The sequence below is a fragment of the Cyprinodon tularosa genome, unplaced genomic scaffold (genome assembly GCF_016077235.1).
Source record: "Cyprinodon tularosa strain WSP-4 unplaced genomic scaffold, ASM1607723v1 ctg68, whole genome shotgun sequence".
NCBI lineage: Eukaryota > Metazoa > Chordata > Actinopteri > Cyprinodontiformes > Cyprinodontidae > Cyprinodon > Cyprinodon tularosa.
In genome coordinates this window covers 493,928-512,544 of record NW_024039429.1, presented here as the reverse complement: position 1 = coordinate 512,544, position 18,617 = coordinate 493,928, and the positions used below count along the sequence as shown (strand labels likewise).

The following is an 18,617-nucleotide window of genomic DNA, read 5'->3' as shown; positions in this document are numbered from 1 at the left end:
CATTGTCTTTAAGTTTTAATTAGTTTCAAAATAACATCCAAAACACAATAAAAAGTGTATACAAAAGACACTGAAGAGGTTTAATAAAAATAAGCATGCACTGGTCTGTTTTTATCTGTGCACCTACAGGCTTGGCCATTTGGACCTCTGATATTCTGCACTATTAACATAAAGTATTTATTACGTGAAGTGGTTTTATTTATGTGCCACATATACAGATGTTCTACTTTACTGTAGATGAATTTATGATCCAACAAACCCACCTCCTCAGATTGACAAACTTTAGGTAACTACAGAGATGTACCCACCCCCCACGTTCTTGTTCAATGAAATTCCCAAAACACAAAGATTTTCTTCGATCACCTTCAAAAAAAAAAAATTTACTTTTAAATTAAAGTTTCTTCATCTATTATATGTGCATGAAGGGAGAACCTTCATCTTTGTCATTAAGCAAATAAAATCTGGGACCCAGTTCAGTGTTGATGTGAAAAACGACTCTTGGGTCACCTTACGAAGTCCTGCAGCTCCACAGAAAACAGACCTCAACCTTCTGACAGAGAGTCCTTTGTTGCGAGTTAGTGGCTCACACGTTGATCAGCTTCTGTTTTAACTCTGAGTCCAACTCTTTCTCTGAGCGGGACACTTTGGATGTGTCCTGCTTTGGAAGTCCATACAGGTAAATGGAAACACACACAAGCATTGCCCCTGAAGCAAATGTGAATGCTGCAAAGAAAAAAAGAAAAGTTTACAAAAACACAGCTTAAAGAAAACTTTTACCATGTGTTTATAATCATAGTTCTCAATATTTAATTCAGTAATGACCAACACTTTCTAAAATATTTACACCAGCTGGCCAGAGACCTAAGTCTCTTGGTATAATTACTGCTCTAAGTGGGTTGTCCTTTCAGCTAAAGGCATGTTTTAGTCTCTACACTCCATTTAAGGATTAATCGATTACTAAATAATTTGACGATTATTTCAATAAATGATTAATCCGATAAATTGTTTCAGCCCTAATACAAACTAATTAGATTAAGCCATCAGTCATGGGAAAACCGATATTGATTCCCTTATTCAATTTCTGTTTGGATTATTTAACCCTACACAGCATACTCTTAAAACATATAAAATATATTTTTTCTCAAAAACGCCACGTTTCCTACAAACAGTATTTTAGTTTGCATGCGTGCAGGTCTTATGGATTGACCAGGTACAGTTTATGAACCTACATCATCATGCTTTCTAACTGCACTTTTCTGACTTCTGTAGAGGATTTAGATTTTTAACCAGACTGCTTTAGACTGAGGGACCCAGAGTTTAGAATATCTCTAATTTCAAACATGAAAGAACATCTATCAACAGACTCAGAATTCAAAAGCGGGATCGAAATTTAACAGTGTACTAGAAAGTGCTGTTCTAATTTTGCATTTGCATCTTTCAGAACCTGGTGGTGTGTGTGTTTTTTTTTTTTTTTTACAAATTGCAGTAAATGCTTCTACATAGTATACTGCATGACATCTACTGAAACGTACTTATCTGCAGTCCAAACAATATGACTGATGCAACTGTTGAGAGAACTATGGCTGCTGCTGCAGAAAAGCCCTTCATGATGTTGTCTGTGTATTTCACCACTATGGACGTATAAAGGCCACCAACACTGGCCAGAACTGCAAAAACACAAAGAAAAGTGTCAAATAAATTTACAATTTTAACAAAAAAATTATTATTAGGTTCTGCAGTACTTACATACAACAAAGCACACCGATGGGGTGTAACCATAGAAGAAGCCCTTCTCCAAGACCTTTTCTCCATCGTTCATGTAGACACCAATCAGGGTGACGAGAATGCCAGAGAGGTACATCTGAATGTTTCTGACCCACAGAGATGTATCTGAGCTCTTCAGCACTTTCTCAAAGTACACGCCTCGATTTAAAAAAATAAAAATAAAATAAGACAAAAGTAACCTGTGAGTAGACGACTAAAATAATACAAACATGTATAATAAAGTCATAAAGAAAGCAGCCCCTTTCAAAGGATCTCGCTCACAACCTCACCTGCAAATCCAGAGCAGAGAACGGCGACAGCAATGGCCATGAACCCAACGAAGGGATTTTGTTCAATCTGCAGCGGGAAAAGAAAAACGGGTAAACATGGACTGATCAGAACGAGTAAAACCTCACTACTAGTAACTCCGTAAAAGTAAAAACAAAAAAAAATCCACTGGACTTGGTTTCCAAGATTTGAAGACGTTTTGCCACCTCTCCAGGAAGCTTTCTCAATTCAAATGTCTGGATCTGCAGTGAGTTTGAGTCTTTATATAGATAAGGCCTTGCATTGCTTGGAAACATGCAAATGGAAACCGATGAGTGGGTCGTTTGGTTCCATTGTTAGCCTGTAATATCTGAAACCAGTCTATGATTCTGAAGGTCAGTCATTAAAAGGGGAGATTGTCGGGATTGGAAAGGTAGCGAAACGTCTTCAAATCTTGGAAACCAAGTCCAGTGGATTTTTTTTTTTTTACTGTTACAGAATGACTATGACCTGGATGACTGAGAATCGTCATCAGCAACTACTAGCAACCGTACCTGAACTTTGGTAGCCTCTGCAGGCTTCCACTGGACGAGCGTTACGCCACCACAGAGCATGAAAACGGAGAACCACTGCAGCCGATTGAGAGAGCGGTTCAGCATGAGGACAGTGCATAAGGCAGTGCATGGAATCTTCAGCTGGTAGGTCACCTACACAGAAAAGCACAAAATAGATCTAATGAAGGACACATCTAAAGCAAGTTTTAACTTTAATATACTGGATATATAGAAATTATTTATAGCAGTAAACTAAACTTATAAGCAGTTCTAGACCAGTGGTTCTCAACCCTGGTCCACAACTACCAATGCCCTGCCCGTTTTAGATTTGCCAAAGCAGCCACACACCTGACTCATTTACAAAAACAAATATCAGGCTTGATAACTGCTGAGGATGTTGTGCACTCATTTAAATCCAGTGTGCTGCAACAGAAGCTACATTTCCATTACAAGCGGGTGCAAAACCATGTTAATATTTTGTTGAATTAGAAAAGGCAAAGTTTTGCAATTGTGGTATTTCCAATAAATAAATAAATAATATAATTTAAATAACACATGAATACATTTGTTTTCCAATGAGTCTGAAAACAACATGGCAGCAGCTCTAGTGGGTGCCATCATAACTACTATAACCATTTCCATTCTTCTTCATCATCTTTTGACAAACTTGTGTGAGGTGATAAAAGTGTTTCCACTGCAGTTTTGTGAAATATAAGGATTTCAATGAAACCGAAACAACCTCTCAAAGTGTAAACTAGGGCTAAAACAATTAATCTGATTAATCGGGATTAATTGATTATTAAAATAGTCAACTTATTTAGTAATCAATTAATCATTAACTGGAGTTTAGAGACTTTAAAAAATTAATTTAGCTGACAGAGCAACCCACTTAGAGCAGTTATATCAAAATTGTAAAGAAAATATGTAAACTCCTCAAGTAGAAAAGTTTTATTTTCACCGGGTCTAATTTCATAAAACATCTTTAAGGAACCTTTGGTTATCTGATTATTATTCGATTCACCGAAAAAATAATCAACTGATTAATTGATTTGCAAACAATCGTTAGTTGCAACCCTAGTTTTTTTTATCGAAACTGCAGTGCTTTCATTTACCGAATTAATTTTTGTAATTACCGTACAATTTGCGCAATTTGATGTTTAATGGAAAGATACCTGTAGATACATCTAAAACATGCAGGGCAGTGATGCTTAAAGGAGAAGGTTTGAGAACTACTGTTCTAGAGATTTAAGGATGTTGGACATTTAAACCACACGACCACTCTAGTGTTTTATTCTTAGAAAATTACTTGTCTTTACAGAAGCTGGGAGCAGTCGCACACAAATGCTTTTTTTTTTTATTGTTTTCTCGAGATAATGACAGCCATTTCATTATCTATGTTAAGCTATTAATTGTTTTTCGGGAGGAAGAGATACTTATCTGGTAATGACGAGAAAACAGTTTTTTTTTTTCTCATAATGATATTATTATCATGAATCAAATGTGGAAGCAAATCCTCTAAACAACAACCTCGTCTCATTACGTAAAAGTTGGACTATTCATAGAATTACACATGACTTAGACTTATAAATCCTCTCCTGCTGTTGTGGTATTGAAGGATGAAGGGCTAATCGGTTTAACTCACATAAATCATCTCGTGGTTTATTTTCTCGCGATCGATTCTTCCTTTACCACGGGGAAACGGCTCTCATCTTTAAATAATGACTTTAACTTGTTATCTTCAGAAAACCATCGTAAAAAAGCAAGGGAGGGACACAACCGCTCTCGGCTCCTGTACGTCTTGCTTCCATTGAAACCAGTTATTTTTTTCTGGGTTTAGACCAAAATCTCTCTCAGTGTGTCTAAAATCTCTTTTCACCTCCTGTATTTTAATACCAGTGTCACCTTTCTGTTTTAGATGCGACACGTATTGAACATTCATCAATCTGAGGTTAACAGTTTCTAATTGGAAATAAACAGCAACAACGTGGACATTAAAATCTGAAGTTTACCTTTCTGATATTTTAAGCTGTAGGAAGCCACAGGTTTATAATAATTTCTCTAAACCAAGTCTATGTTTATTATCCTCTAAAGCAATTTTTTTCCCCACTTTTGACAATATTTACCAGAACACAGTTTTATGGAAATTCATGAATAACAGAAAAAAAGAACACAATTTCCTACCTGATAAACTGCTGCATCAAGGTTGCTGAGTGCAACAAAGGCCATGTTGTTCTGAACGGCATACACTATCGAAGGCACGCTCAGTTTAAGCAGTTCTTTTGGGCTGTAAAAAATGTGCTCCACTATGGCGTTCTTGAGCCGTAAAGGGTTACTTGTTTCTCTGGAGACATTAAAAGACAAGGGAAACAATGAGACTGATGAGGAAAATACACGTACATATAAAAGTTGATTAAAACTTGCTGTTAAAGTACAGGTGCTGGTCATAAAATTAGAATATCATGAAAAAGTAGATTGATTTCAGTAATTCCATTTAAAAAGTGAAACTTGTATATTATATTCATACATTACATACAAACTCATATATTTCAGATGTTTATTTTGTTTAATTTTGATGATTACAAATGACAACAAATGAAAATCTCAAATTCATCATATCAGAAAATTAGAATATTGTGAAAAGGTTCAAAATTGATGGCCCCTGGTGCCACACTCTAATCAGCCAATTAACTCAAACCACCTGCAAAAGCCTTTAAATGGTCTTTCAGTCTAGTTCTATAGGCTACACAATCATGGGGAAGACTGCTGACTTGACAGTTGTCCAAAAGACGACCATCGACACCTTGCACAAGGAGGGCAAGACACAAAAGGTCATCGCTAAAGAGGCTGGCTGTTCACAGAGCTCAGTGTCCAAGCACATTAATAGAGAGGCGAAGGGAAGGAAAAGATGTGGTCGAAAAAAGTGTACAAGCAAGAGAGATAACCGCACCCTGGAGAGGATTGTGAAACAAAACCCCTTCAAAAATGTGGGGGAGATTCACAAAGAGTGGACTGCAGCTGGAGTGAGTGCTTCAAGAACCACCACACACAGACGTATGAAAGACATGGGTTTCTGCTGTCGCATTCCTTGTGTCAAGCCACTCTTGAACCACAGACAGCGTCAGAAGCGTCTTGCCTGGGCTAAAGAGAAACAGGACTGGACTGCTGGTGAGTGGTCCAAAGTCATGTTCTCTGATGAAAGTAAATTTTGCATTTCCTTTGGAAATCAAGGTCCCAGAGTCTGGAGGAAAAGAAGAGAGGCACTTCATCCACGTTGCTTGAAGTCCAGTGTAAAGTTTCCACAGTCAGTGATGGTTTGGGGTGCCATGTCATCTGCTGGTGTTGGTCCATTGTGTTTTCTGAGGTCCAGGGTCAACGCAGCCACATACCAGGAAGTTTTAGAGCACTTCATGCTTCCTGCAGCTGACCAACTTTTTGGAGATGCAGATTTCATTTTCCAACAGGACTTGGCACCTGCACACAGTGCCAAAGCTACCAGTACCTGGTTGAAGGACCATGGTATCCCTGTTCTTAATTGGCCAGCAAACTCTCCTGACCTTAACCCCATAGAAAATCTATGGGGTATTGTGAAGAAGAAGATGCAATACACCAGACCCAACAATTCAGAAGAGCTAAAAGCCACTATTAGAGCAACCTGGGCTATCATAACACCTGAGCAGTGCCACAGACTGATCGACTCCATGCCACGCCGCATTGCTGCAGTAATACAGGCCAAAGGAGGCCCAACTAAATACTGAGTGCTGTACATGCTCATACTTTTCATGTTCATACTTTTCAGTTGGCCAACATTTCTATAAATCCTTTGTTTTTATTGGTCTTCAGTAATATTCTAATTTTCTGATATGATGAATTTGAGATTTTCATTTGTTGTCATTTGTAATCATCAAAATTAAACAAAATAAACATCTGAAATATATGAGTTTTTATGTAATGTATGAATATAATATACAAGTTTCACTTTTTAAATGGAATTACTGAAATCAATCTACTTTTTCATGATATTCTAATTTTATGACCAGCACCTGTATGCAGTAACAGACATGTGGTGAGCAAAGCATGAAGAGAACATTGTAATAAAAAAAACATGCCAGAACCAGTTCAGCAGCTCTCAGTTTTTCAGGTTTTGGAGAACTTCTAAAGGCTGAAAAAAATTTTCTTTGTTTCAATGGTCTTCAATCTTTGTTTCAATCTCTCAAGGTATAAAATGTATGAAAACCAAAAGATAAAATGTAAATAGGGCGTAAAGCAGAATAGATATTTTGTTTATGTATAAATATGTTAATTATTTGCTCACAGATTGACCTGCATCTCCTTTACCTGACAAGTTTAGTCGCAATGTGGGTTTCTGTAAATTTCACCATAATTTGAATTCGAGCTCAGTTGCATAAAATAAATATGTGAAAGATAATGAATTCTATTAAATTAATTTCAATTTGACCTTTTTTTTTCCTTTTTCTTTTTTTCTTTTTAAACACTCATTTGGTTGAAATACTTCCCATCTATACAACTGGGGAAATCTTATCTGTCTGGAACAGGTTTGTTCACAAAAACCAGGCTTTGTACAGCAGCCATTAGGCAAAAGCCAAGTTACACCCTGGAGTTGCTGCCCAACAATAATAGGGCAACATAGAGACGCACAGAATGGACAGCCAAATATGCACAAACTTATGACAGAGGGCAACTGAGAGAGACTCATCCTCCGCTACCTGTTTGGACAGTGGGGAGTGGCTGAAATATCAAGGGTTGAACCCATACAATCGCCTGAAGACACACACACACTGCAGAAAGAGCCTACAGTGGGATTCAAACCTCAGACCTCCTTGCTGCTGGGCAATAGTGCTTCCAACTGCATCACCATTTCAACACCTTTTTTTGTTTTTTAACAGGTGGAAAACTTAACATGAGAAATGCTTTAACAGAATTAAATACAAAATACCTTCAAGTCCTTAATGAAAAAAAAAGTCTGCAAGGTCCAAACTAAACAAGTAGAACAAAAGATTTTCCTAGTGTTAATATAACCTTAGTGAGGTCAGGGTGTTTGACAAAGAAAGGACAAAGTGTTCAGCCTATAGATGCATCACAAATGCCTTGCACCTTTACAATGGAGTAGTATCTAAATTGGGGCCGGGTCTTTATTGGAAGGATTAATTTCATTGATTGGTCACTAAATTTTGTTACTGTAACTTGTGACAGTAAGACAAATTTGCTGACAAACGTAATCAGACCAAACTTCTATAAGGGAAGTGATCTAAAATGTCCTGATAGATGGCTGCATTTACCTTTAAATTGATAAAACACTGTGGACAGGCATCCAAATGACACATCATCCAAAGTTGTCAGTGACTTTAAAAATTGGTCCATGCAGCTTGGGTTCCATGCCTCTCCAATCTTCTTCCAATCATTCCTATAAGGCAATAGTTTATACCTGTCTGTTCTAACACAAGTTTTTTTCTTCCACTTAACTTTCTCTCAATATACATGAATACAGAAATATAAACACCTAGCTTCTTTAACAATTGTATTAGTGTGGCTTAACCTTTCTTTGTGGAAGGCGAGTTCCCTAATGACTGTGTCTGCAAAATAATTGATTTCATTATTTTTAAGTGTTTCAAATTGAAATAGTCAGACAATAAATTCCAGCTTAACGTGAGCTGCCCTTCCCATCTAAACAACCAGCAATAAATGCTTCAAATAACTCGCACTGTAAGTAGGAGGTCTGTGTAAAACAAGATACATTCTTTACCGAGTTATGTAAATAATTGATCTTTTCCATGACATTACAAATTTTGTTTAAGAACTTGTAAACAAAAATAACTTTGATGGTGAATGGCAACCTAGTGGTTAGGGCGGGGGTCGGCAAGCTGCGGCTCTTTAGCGTCCCCCTTGCGGCTCCCTGGAGCTTTTTTAAAAATGTATGAAATCTTTTTTGTTTGTTTGTTTTCATATGGTGTTCAGGAGGCAAAAAAAAAAAAAAAAAAAGAATTATGTCTTCCAATGCTGTAAACTTTTGTATAATAAATAAATTTAAATGATAATTTGCGTCATAGCCATAGAGATCCGTGGTCATAACTTGCAACCAGTGTGGCGCAGTGCCAGGGAAACAAAGCTGCAGGTGTGTCTCGGTCCATGGATCCCCAAGGGAAAAAAGGAAGATAGCTGATGAGAAAGGAGGATTCAAAGAATGGACCGAATCATTTGCTTTCATTAGCGATGTGGAAGGATTGCCCGCATTTTTGCTTTGTAATGAGAGGTTGTAAAAAAATAAAAAGAAAAAATTTGGAAAGGCAAGCTAAATATGCAGCCGTCCACCAAGCTGGGAGGGAGAGAAAAAGTGTGATTGCAGAACTGGATAAATTAGAGGAGCGCAAATATAGATTTAAGAAGTGAACTGCATATTCAAACTCCACTACTGCTGCTAGTTTGGTTGCAAGGATGGAAAACCGTCCACAGATCCCACAGTTAGCGCTCTGATGCAGGGATGTGAACTTTCTTCCATTTTTTACCCAAATCCTAAAAGCATAAATATCACCAATGAACACTGATGACGGAGGATGTGGGATTTCAGGGTTAGAGAGCTCTGTTCTGATGGATGTCATTCCTGCTTGGTTCCTCATGGCTCAATTAACTCCTCCCAACAGAAACACGTCCACAATAGAAAGATTCCTTTATCGTGTTTCGATTATTTCATCAATGCAACAACAAAAAGACAGATTTGTTTTTTTGGTCCAATATGGCTCTTTGAGCAGTTTGGGTTTCCGACCCCTGGGTTACGGCATAGGGCTTGGAATCCTGTTGTTGTGAGTTCGTAACCCACTCCCACAGGCTGCCACTCTGGCTCTCTGACCAAGACCCTTAAAGGAATAGTACACCCAAAACATGATTAGCCTTCATTTTCTACTCACCCCCATGCTGAACAACACTCTGGAGTACTTTTTTGATATCTCAAATGCATCTGGAGATCTGGGAGGCTTCTTGCTGTCTGCTGACATTCAAATAATGGAGGTCTACGGTGCCCGAGACAGAAAGGTCCATAAAAGTCCACAAAAAATGTGTCAATATTCCTCCATACTGCTCGTCCAATGTATTCCAAGTGTCCTGAGTGGGTAGCATCCAGAATTTACTTGAAACGAAGTCATTTAGAATGTTTTTAGAGCATAAACTGTAGTGTATAGGATTTCCTGAAAGCGCGCACCTGCGCGTTCACGACGCTACGGAAACCGCGGCAGACCAAACCAGATGAAAGTGCGCATTCAGCTCGGCAAAGAACTCATGCTCTTCCTCAACACTGAAGTCCTTAGACATTTTTCTTTCGTTGTTTCTTTCTTTGCACAGGTAAACAGCACATTTCTTCTTCTACGCTTGCATTATCGGCAGAGCAGACGCTGAATGCGCACTTTCATCTGGTTTGGTCTGCCGGCTTCCGTAGCGTCGTGAACGCGCAGGTGCGCGCTTTCAGGAAATCCTATACACTACTGTTTATGCTCTAAAACTATTCTGAAGGACTTCGTTTCGAGTAAATTCTGGATGCTACCCACTCAGGACACTTGGAATACATTGGACGAGCAGTATGGAGGAATATTGACACGTTTTTTGTGGACTTTTATGGACCTTTCTGTCTCGGGCACCGTAGACCTCCATTATTTGAATGTCAGCAGACAGCAAGAAGCCTCCCAGATCTCCAGATGCATTTGAGATATCAAAAAAGTACTCCGGAGTGTTGTTCAGCATGGGGGTGAGTAGAAAATTAAGGCTAATCATGTTTTGGGTGTACTATTCCTTTAACCCCACACTGCTCCCTGGGCGCCGCACAATGGCAGCCCACTGCTCCCCAAAGGGGTGGGTTAAATCAGATGTACATTTTTCCAATGTGAGATCAATAAAGTTTAATTATTATTTTATTTTATTGTGCAGAAGTAAACTAAATGGTCCCAGCACTTACTTCGCTAGCATTACGAGGCTCAGTATTAATTTAATGACCTCAGTGATGCAGACCGCAGTTGTAGAGAAGTACAGGTCCCCTGATGAGATGGTCCGAGTGTACCTTAATGCCACAGTGTAGGTGGCTGCCACCAGTGTCATCACCGAAAGGCAGTACACCTTGAACACCACGCTCACGTTTTCTGGAGAGAAAGGGTTTAACATTTAGTTATATACAATTTAGGCATTGTGAAAAGTACGGTTTGGTTTAGAGGGCAAACGTCTGAATTTAGTGCAGCAGCTTTAACATAACTTTATTATAACTGAACTTCAGCTAAAACCCCTCACGCGACCTAGCATTAGCTTGTCGGGCTGACGTTAGATAACTAGAGAAGGAAAAAGAAGGGGAATGACTTACCTACGGCCATTTTCGCACAGCTTTGTCTCCGTCCGAGAAGAAAGGAAGTCAGTTACCCTCTTATTGTTACATGCCATGTATATTTATCAGAAGCTATCCAGACACAGAGGTTGAAAGCTGCCAAACCAGCACTACAACAAAAATTCTTCCTCCCGGTTTCCTCCTACATTTCCCAGAATGCAGCGCAACTACAAAGGTGCGTTTGCATTCCACACCAAGATATCCTGAAAACTTTGTCTGCTCAAAAGTGAAAAATGTGAAGAATCAAAGGAATTAAAATCAACATGTGACGTTGTAACTGTGTAGCAATCCTCTTCCATAGTGCAAACATATTTTTCTTTTATGATCAGAATTTTTTTTTTCCATTAGTAAAGCAACCATTTAATATTCGTACAAGAGAAGAAAGTGTGTTTTCACAAAAGCATTCTCTCTTGAATTTTTTTTGTATTACATTTGCATTGGATTTTATGTAATGGACATACCAGTCATTCATAACTGAAGTGAAAGGAAAATGATATCTAATATTTTTACCAAATTAAATTTAAAAAACGTCATCAGGCTTAAAAGTATCCGAGCACAAAAAATACATAATTCCTCAAACAATTAACCTAACAACTTAGCCAAGTACCATGTTTGTATTGTGATTTAAGACATCTTATTAGCTTCTCCAAAAAACACAAGTTCTTTCCAATTATGGTTGTAGAACAAAGTATGTCAAAGAATAATTCATTTCTTTGACATACTTTCATTCATTCAACACAAAGTATAGTATAGTGTAATTATACAGTGGATGGAAAAAGAAGGATTTTATTTTCTTTTATCAAATAAAAACATAAAGTATGATGTATTTCTGGTTCGTTTAACTCTAAGAACTTCAGCTTTTGGTATTTTATAAGACTTGGGACCAGCATGTATTCACTTTGGACTCAAACTGTTATGAGATATCATAACAGAGGACATTGCTAAAGAACAAATACTAATGCTAATACAAATAATATCATGAACAAGGCAGCATCAGTGATGGCCTAGTTGTTGGGGCATTGCACTTGGAATCCAGAGGTTCTGAGTTCAAGCCCCACTGCCTCTCTGGCTCCCTGAACACAGACCCTTAACCCCACACTGCTCCTAAAGGAGACAGGTTAAATGCAGAATTCATTTTGTTGTTCTGTACTTGTGACCATGTAAAGGAAATAAAAGCTGCGGGGAAAAAATGCTGAATTTCAAATGTCTCATACAGTCCTAAGGTCTTTAACATTTATAGAATCAAAACAGTGATGCGTGGAATAATTAGAGTATATTTTAATTTCTAACATTACTGCTCTTAGAAGCTTCTAAATTAGAAGATAAAATATCTTACACTCACTAAATTAATGGATTAATCCATCAAAGTTATACAAAAATTATAAAAATCAATGCAAAATAAGAAATTGATTCAATAAAAATGTTTCGTTTCATTTCATGCTAGAAAACATAGCCATCCAATATCCTTTGAATAATTAGAAAATTACAAAATGTTCAAAAAATAATTAAATAAAACTTCAAAGACAATTTTAGCAGAGAATATACTCAATGATGCATGTGACTGAAATGACAAATTCTGGTAAATGGAAACTCACAGAGGCAAAGTTTGTTCTACTGAAATGTATTTTATTTGAGTAACTTTAAATAATAATATCTAACAGGCCCAAAATAATAACTTTTTTCTCTAAATAGAATAAATAAACACTACAATGAAAATAAATAGAAAGACAAAAGAAACAAAAGAAAAAAATAAAGCAAACAGCACTAATTATCGTAAGCTTGGGTTATTTAGCTTAATGCTCCACCTCTGAGTTCAGCACTTTAATTTAAAAGAGAATCCTATTTGTTCTTGCAACAGCTAATTTCCCACCATCTGAACAACACTGCACCCTACTGGCCCTGCAACACAACTGGAGGAATCTAAAATGGGCAGGAAAGCAACACCATTCTCGTTTAACTCTGGATTTCCCACAAACACCCATCGAAGCATTTTTTTTAATTTTCTGGCGCAGCTTTACCTGCAAAGTGATCACTGTCCATGCAAGAGGTTGAACTACTGCTTGAGGGAAAAGCTATATGACTCTGAGCACACTGGCAATGATGGTGAACTCATGAAGCATCAGATGGAATGTGCTCAAAGCCTTCGCTCTCCCTCACCAAAGCCCTCTCTAGGATTATTCGGCCCTCCTTGTAGCGCTGACTTTCCTCTGTGGCAAACTCGTACATCCAGCCCAGCTTGCTGTTGCAGTTCTTGCAGCTGACATCTCGCACCATGTGTCTTCCGGTCAGCATGACTCTGTCCTGCACCTCGCTGTGCTGCAGATTCACAACCTGCAGGGCAACAGTTGCTTGTTGTAATTGGACTAAAAATAGAAAACTTCCAACATAAAACTACATGTGGTATTCCTAATTGTTCATAAAGTAATAATTATTCTCGAGTCCAACCTTTTACTTTGTGGGGTAAAAAATATTTGTGCTCCAGATAGCCTTGTCCTCCAGATTGATGAATATCTTTCAATAATAACTTATTCTTATGTAAAAAGATTTGCATATTTTTGGTTTTAATCTCATAACAAAGGTTAAACGGTGTACTGTTATATTCCATTCTGTTGTAGATGGTTATATATGCTTTTCCCACCCATTGCTTAAAATTATTGTAATTCTATTCTTTACATAATTAGGAAATGGATTTTCTACTTGTCCAAAAATTCAGGTTTTTAGCTTTTAATTTATCTCTTCAAACACTTAAGTTACTTTACAGATCTCTGTATATATATAAATTGATATATGCAGCCATTAAGATTACTGCTTTATCAGTCGCTACAAACTAAAGTTAACAGCTAGTTTTAGAACTTATTGGGCACCTTATTAAAGAGGAAAGCTCTGCCAGTTGCTCCAGTGAAGCGTGTAGAGATGAGTTCAGCACGATTGGTCAGAATTGTGTCACAGTTGGCACAGGAGAAGAGGCGACTCCCACCGATGTGATCCAGGAAGATCCGGCCCATTTCCTCAACCAGCAGGGAAACAGCTTCTTATAGCACACAAGCAAAACTTAAGTTTAGATGAAGAATAAATCAAGTAAACTCTTAGGGCAGTTAATAACCAACTAAATGGTGGAGATGCAACAATCCAAGAAACCAGGATCAGACATCGGCCTTGATATTGACCAATCAGCTGGGGTGGATATCATGGAGGGAATCAATGCAGCATTTTGATCCAATCATTACTTTAAATAGATATACAGTTACAGCTATTTAAACTGAGTTTTAGGAAGCTGCTAAGTTTTATTTTACATTCAAAAATAAAGCAGTTTTTAGTTTACATGGAAGTGCACTTAAATCTTGTGCTGCTACTGTAGATTTTATTTGATTAGAAGTAGAATGATATCTGAGCTGGGTTTTTATTTAGCTTTTTTTTTTTTTTTCTTTCTTTGACAATGTATGTCAAGCCTAAAGCCTTCACTCACATGACAAGCCCAGGTATCAGATTGGTACCTGGGCCTAAAAATATTGGATTGGTGCATTTCTGGGAAATATTTATTGCAACTCACAATTAGATTGATCAAAGAAAAAAAACTCAAAACTGGACTTTGTAGTAAATACACTTAGAAAACCTCAGGCCTGGTTCACTGATTAAAACCTCACTGTAATTCAGTATTAGCTCGCCGTTTGCATATCTATAATAATTGTAAGGCATTAATTAGATAATATAAAACGTTATACTTTATTATTTGTCAATAAAGCGTCTAAAAAACGGCATTGCAGTCCAGGTATATATTTGGCAGCTAATGTTTACATGGAACTGCCAGACAGCCAGTAGAAGACCTTTAATGTCTTACCTCGTAATTTGTAATAAAGAAAAGGTAAAAGTAGATTTTTAGTCGAAAAATAGTTGACTTTTTGTCTTATTAGGGGGGCCACATGCCGAAGGCATGGCCCACCTACTACTATCTCACATATTTATTCCGCGTATTATACTAGCTTATAGTTCTCCTCGCCACCAAAACTTCGGCACCTAACTAGTCCCGCACGGTTTGGCGGATCGGGCCCAAAGTTGGCACACGCGTCGGGACCAATGGTGCGATGCGTGCTTGTATAAAACTTTCTCATTAGTCCGAAGGTTCGCGAATTATTAGCGAAAACGTCGCAAAAAAAATCCCATAGGAAATGAATGGGGAGAGGGAAAAAAAAGCATAAAAAACAGCACTTCACTGTGTCGGCATACATTCATGTAGAAAAACAGTTTAAAGCTCAGTTTGTAGATAAATCCTTCGTCTATTTAAAACTGAAGACGGCATGTTGATAACTGCTACGGTTTTTGTATAATCAGACCTCAAGCGCCACAAAGTTTTAGCAAAATCCACCCTTCTAGAGTGGAGAGACTGAAAAGCTAGAGTGTGAGGCAGCCGTTTTTTTAAGACCAAAAAACATTTTAAACTCGCCCTCACGGCCACATATTTATAGCTAGAGTCACCATTTTTGGTCAGTTTGTAGACTGAAATCTCTGGACCCACACAATGTCTTCGGAATTACGGTAGGATTAATACTTTTCCTTAAAAACCCTCCAGACCGACCTAAAATCGATCAAAATCAGAGCCGTTTTTCATTGGTTTTGGAGCAGCAGTGGGGAGAAAAACGAATGACATTATGTGTTTTCAACTCGTCATAAATATTTTTCTGAAAGACACACATACACCAAAGTTGGCATAGTTGGAGTCGAAGGATGGCTGACGGTCACGGTGAAAGAATCTTTTGAATAACTCATACGGTTTTTGCTCAGCAGTCGTTTGTTCGGAGGACATTTTAAGCACCAGAAAGCTGGGTGACAGTGAGCTGCTGTAGCTAGCTCAGTTAGAAGCTAAGGACTGAGGACCCGTTTTTTCTTATTCTTTCTCTTCCCATTCAGGTTGTAGATGACCTACAGCCATGAAAGTTACTCCAATTGAAGACAAGATATAGCTGTCGCTTAGATAAAAAGAATTTTTCAGATATCATTTATGGTTTTTACTCAGCAGTCGTTTGTTCGGAGGGGTGCTTTAGCAGCAAAAAGATGAGAGAGGAGCTGCTGCAGTTAAACCAATGGTAGGAGCAGGTGGGACCCACCATTTTGTTTGTGCTTCGTTTTGGGTTGTGAAAGACCTACAGACATGAAGGTTACCCCAGTCTGAGACAAAGGATAGATGTTTCTTTCACTGAAAGAATTTTTCAAATACCTTTTACGGTTTTTGCTCAGCAGTCGTTTGTTTGGAGGGTAAGCACCTGGAAGCTAGCTGACAGTTAGCTTCTGCAGCAGCCTGCTAGTGTGCAGCTGCTGACATCTTAGTGTGAGGCGGCCGTTTTTTTAAGATAAAAGATTTTGTTCTTGCCTCACGGCCACATATTTGGAGCTACAGTCACCATTTTTGGTCAGTTTGTAGGCTGAAACCTCTGGACTCACACAATGTCTTCGGAATTACGGTAGGATTAATACTTTTCCTTAAAAACCCTCCAGACCTACCTAAAGTCGATGAAAATCAGAGCCGTTTTTCATTGGTTTTGGAGCAGCAGTGGGGAGAAAAACGAATGACATTATGTGTTTTCAACTCGTCATAAATATTGTTCAGAAAGACACACATACACCAAAGTTGGCATAGTTGGAGTCGAAGGATTGCTGACGCTCACGGTGAAGAAATTTTTTGAATAACTCATACGGTTTTTGCTAAGCAGTCGTTTGTTCGGAGCTGTTGCTCCCATTCAAAAAAGCCTGAGAGCTAAGGAACGATAGTGCTGCGCTTTTCTCTCTGTCACTGACAGGCTCGTTAAGCGTTGTCAAGGTAACCGTGCTTCAAAGAGATTTTACCTCTGCTGTTTTAAACAGCACATATTAATCTAATGGAGGGTGAAAGCACTGATTTAACATTGGGAAATGGATACTATATGACTGCTGTCCATGACACTTCCCTTGCCACTCAACACTGATAGACTTTCAAAATAAGACTCCAGGGACCCTACAAAATAAAAGCCTCTATATTTTTTACATATATTTATTGCCCTATATGGCTCAACATTATGACCCAAACTCAACCCCATTTTAGAGAATAGACTCTAGGAGACTGTTTAAAACACAACCTAAGGCAAATTTCAAAATAAAAGCCTCCCATTTCATCTTCATCTACTGCCCTAATAACATGGAAAAAGAGTGATTTAACGATTGGAAAGTCATCAACTATCATTGCTGGGTCTGAACATTTTCTCTAAACACAACTCTGTTGGACTTTCAAAATAAGACTACAGGGACCCTACAAAATAAAAGCCTCTAGATTATACTAATGCAATAATTGATGCAAATGGCTCAACATTATGACCCAAACTCTTCCAGGTTGTTTTTATTAGACTCTAGTGACCTTTTCAAAACACACCCCAGAGCAAATTTCACAATAAAAGTCTCCCATTTACTCTGTAATACAGCAGCTATTCACCTAATAACATGGAAAACCAGTGATTTAACATTTGGAAATGGATTCTATATCACTGCTGGGCATGACCCATCTTTTGATGCACATCCATGATAGACTTTCAAAATAACACTACAGGGACTCTACAGAATAAAAGCCTCTTCCTTATACACACTCATACATTCTGGCATATTGCTCATAGCCATTGGTGATTTCATCACTGCAATGGCTCTTAGAAGGCGGGCGAAGCCCGCCATTGGTGATTTCATCACTGCAATGGCTCTTAGCAGGCGGGCAGAGCCCGCCATTGGTGATTTTTTTCATCGCTGCAAGGGCTCCTAGCAGGCGGGCGGAGCCCGCCAACTGCGCTTTACCCACTGCGGTTCAATATGGACAACCCATATTACCCTTGTGCATCATATGCTGTGCACGTCTATTTCCCAGATTTCAGCACAAGTGGCACACAGCTCTCTTTGCCCATGACCTAGCCCTCTTTCCTTCCCTCAGCAGCCCTCAAAGGCGTAAGCAGTTGGTCTGGGGAGCCCCAATGTCACTTGCCAGGGCCGTATTGGCCCAGTTACCCAGACGGGCAGTAGGTGGCCCCCCTCAAAATTTCTTTAGAAATTTTCTAGTGTTCAACTGTAACTCTTCGATTCAGCAGCTTTGTTTTCGTGAAAACAGCATCCCAGGAAATAGAAGGCAAGTTAGCAAAGATAAAAATCATGGTTTCCGGTCAAGACTTTCAAAATAAATGTTAGCCGTCTTTATTCTGTAGGTTTCATATCAAACTGAACATATTTACTTCGGGTTTATGTTGGCGATAGAGATGTATTTATTTAAAATAAAAATCTTGTGAATTTTTTATTTTTCAAATGAGCATAGTAAAACCTGTTCCATTATTTTAAAACCCGCACTTCCTTCTGTTTGACAGCGCCACAGTTCCAATCTCTTAAAGGTATAGTGGAGGATTTTTGTCCATGTCCTCTCCATTTCAAAAAAAAAAAAAAATAAAAAAAAAAATGCACATGCACTACCCTGTACCCGCTCTCAAGAAAGAATGTTCTTCAAACCTTGCAAACCAATACCAGTGGGTTGTTTTTAAACTTTTGCTGAATGCCTATTAAACGCATGCGAGAGCGATCTAATTTCTTCTTGTGCACGCCCTGTTTAAAAGTTGCTATTTGCATTGCTCATACAAGCTAACTTTCCAAAAGAAGATCTAAAA

At 38.3% G+C, this 18,617-nt stretch overlaps 2 protein-coding genes across 4 annotated transcripts; both read right to left on the bottom strand.

Moving 5' to 3' along the window:
• Nucleotides 1-2: 2 nt before the first annotated feature.
• On the bottom strand, nt 3-11,121 carry slc35a1 (solute carrier family 35 member A1). 2 transcript variants are annotated; one of them, XM_038267615.1, is made up of 8 exons: nt 10,939-11,121; nt 10,543-10,723; nt 4,767-4,926; nt 2,586-2,738; nt 2,055-2,121; nt 1,747-1,923; nt 1,533-1,667; nt 3-723 (listed from the first exon to the last, which is right to left on the bottom strand). In XM_038267615.1, exons 1-8 carry the CDS (start codon nt 10,946-10,948, stop codon nt 584-586), a joined length of 1,023 nt encoding a protein of 340 aa, XP_038123543.1. In that variant the 5' UTR covers nt 10,949-11,121; the 3' UTR covers nt 3-583. The 2 variants fall into 2 exon arrangements, with proteins under 2 accessions (XP_038123543.1, XP_038123544.1); XM_038267616.1 differs by lacking the exons at nt 10,543-10,723; nt 10,939-11,121 and adding an exon at nt 6,631-6,704 and having other exon boundaries at nt 4,767-5,016.
• Nucleotides 11,122-12,489: 1,368 nt separating this feature from the next.
• Nucleotides 12,490-18,107, bottom strand: LOC119771561 (protein yippee-like 5). 2 transcript variants are annotated; one of them, XM_038267618.1, is made up of 4 exons: nt 18,026-18,098; nt 14,798-14,867; nt 13,824-13,987; nt 12,490-13,290 (listed from the first exon to the last, which is right to left on the bottom strand). In XM_038267618.1, the coding sequence occupies exons 3-4, from the start codon at nt 13,962-13,964 to the stop codon at nt 13,069-13,071; spliced, it is 363 nt and encodes a 120-aa protein (XP_038123546.1). In that variant the 5' UTR covers nt 13,965-13,987; nt 14,798-14,867; nt 18,026-18,098; the 3' UTR covers nt 12,490-13,068. The 2 variants fall into 2 exon arrangements, with proteins under 2 accessions (XP_038123546.1, XP_038123545.1); XM_038267617.1 differs by having other exon boundaries at nt 12,492-13,290; nt 13,824-13,990; nt 18,026-18,107.
• Between the last annotated feature and the right edge of the window lie 510 nt (nt 18,108-18,617).

Coding starts and splice junctions, on each gene's coding strand:
- slc35a1 (XM_038267615.1), bottom strand. Junction 4,927..10,542: donor AGCCTCGTAATGCTAGCGAA/GTAAGTGCTGGG, acceptor TAATGTCTCCAG/AGAAACAAGTAACCCTTTAC. Junction 1,924..2,054: donor TCTCTGCTCTGGATTTGCAG/GTGAGGTTGTGA, acceptor TTTTAAATCGAG/GCGTGTACTTTGAGAAAGTG.
- LOC119771561 (XM_038267617.1), bottom strand. CDS start 13,964: ATGGGCCGGATCTTCCTGGATCACATCGGTGGGAGTCGCCTCTTCTCC. Junction 13,291..13,823: donor GAGCTTTCCTCTTTAATAAG/GTGCCCAATAAG, acceptor GTTGCCCTGCAG/GTTGTGAATCTGCAGCACAG.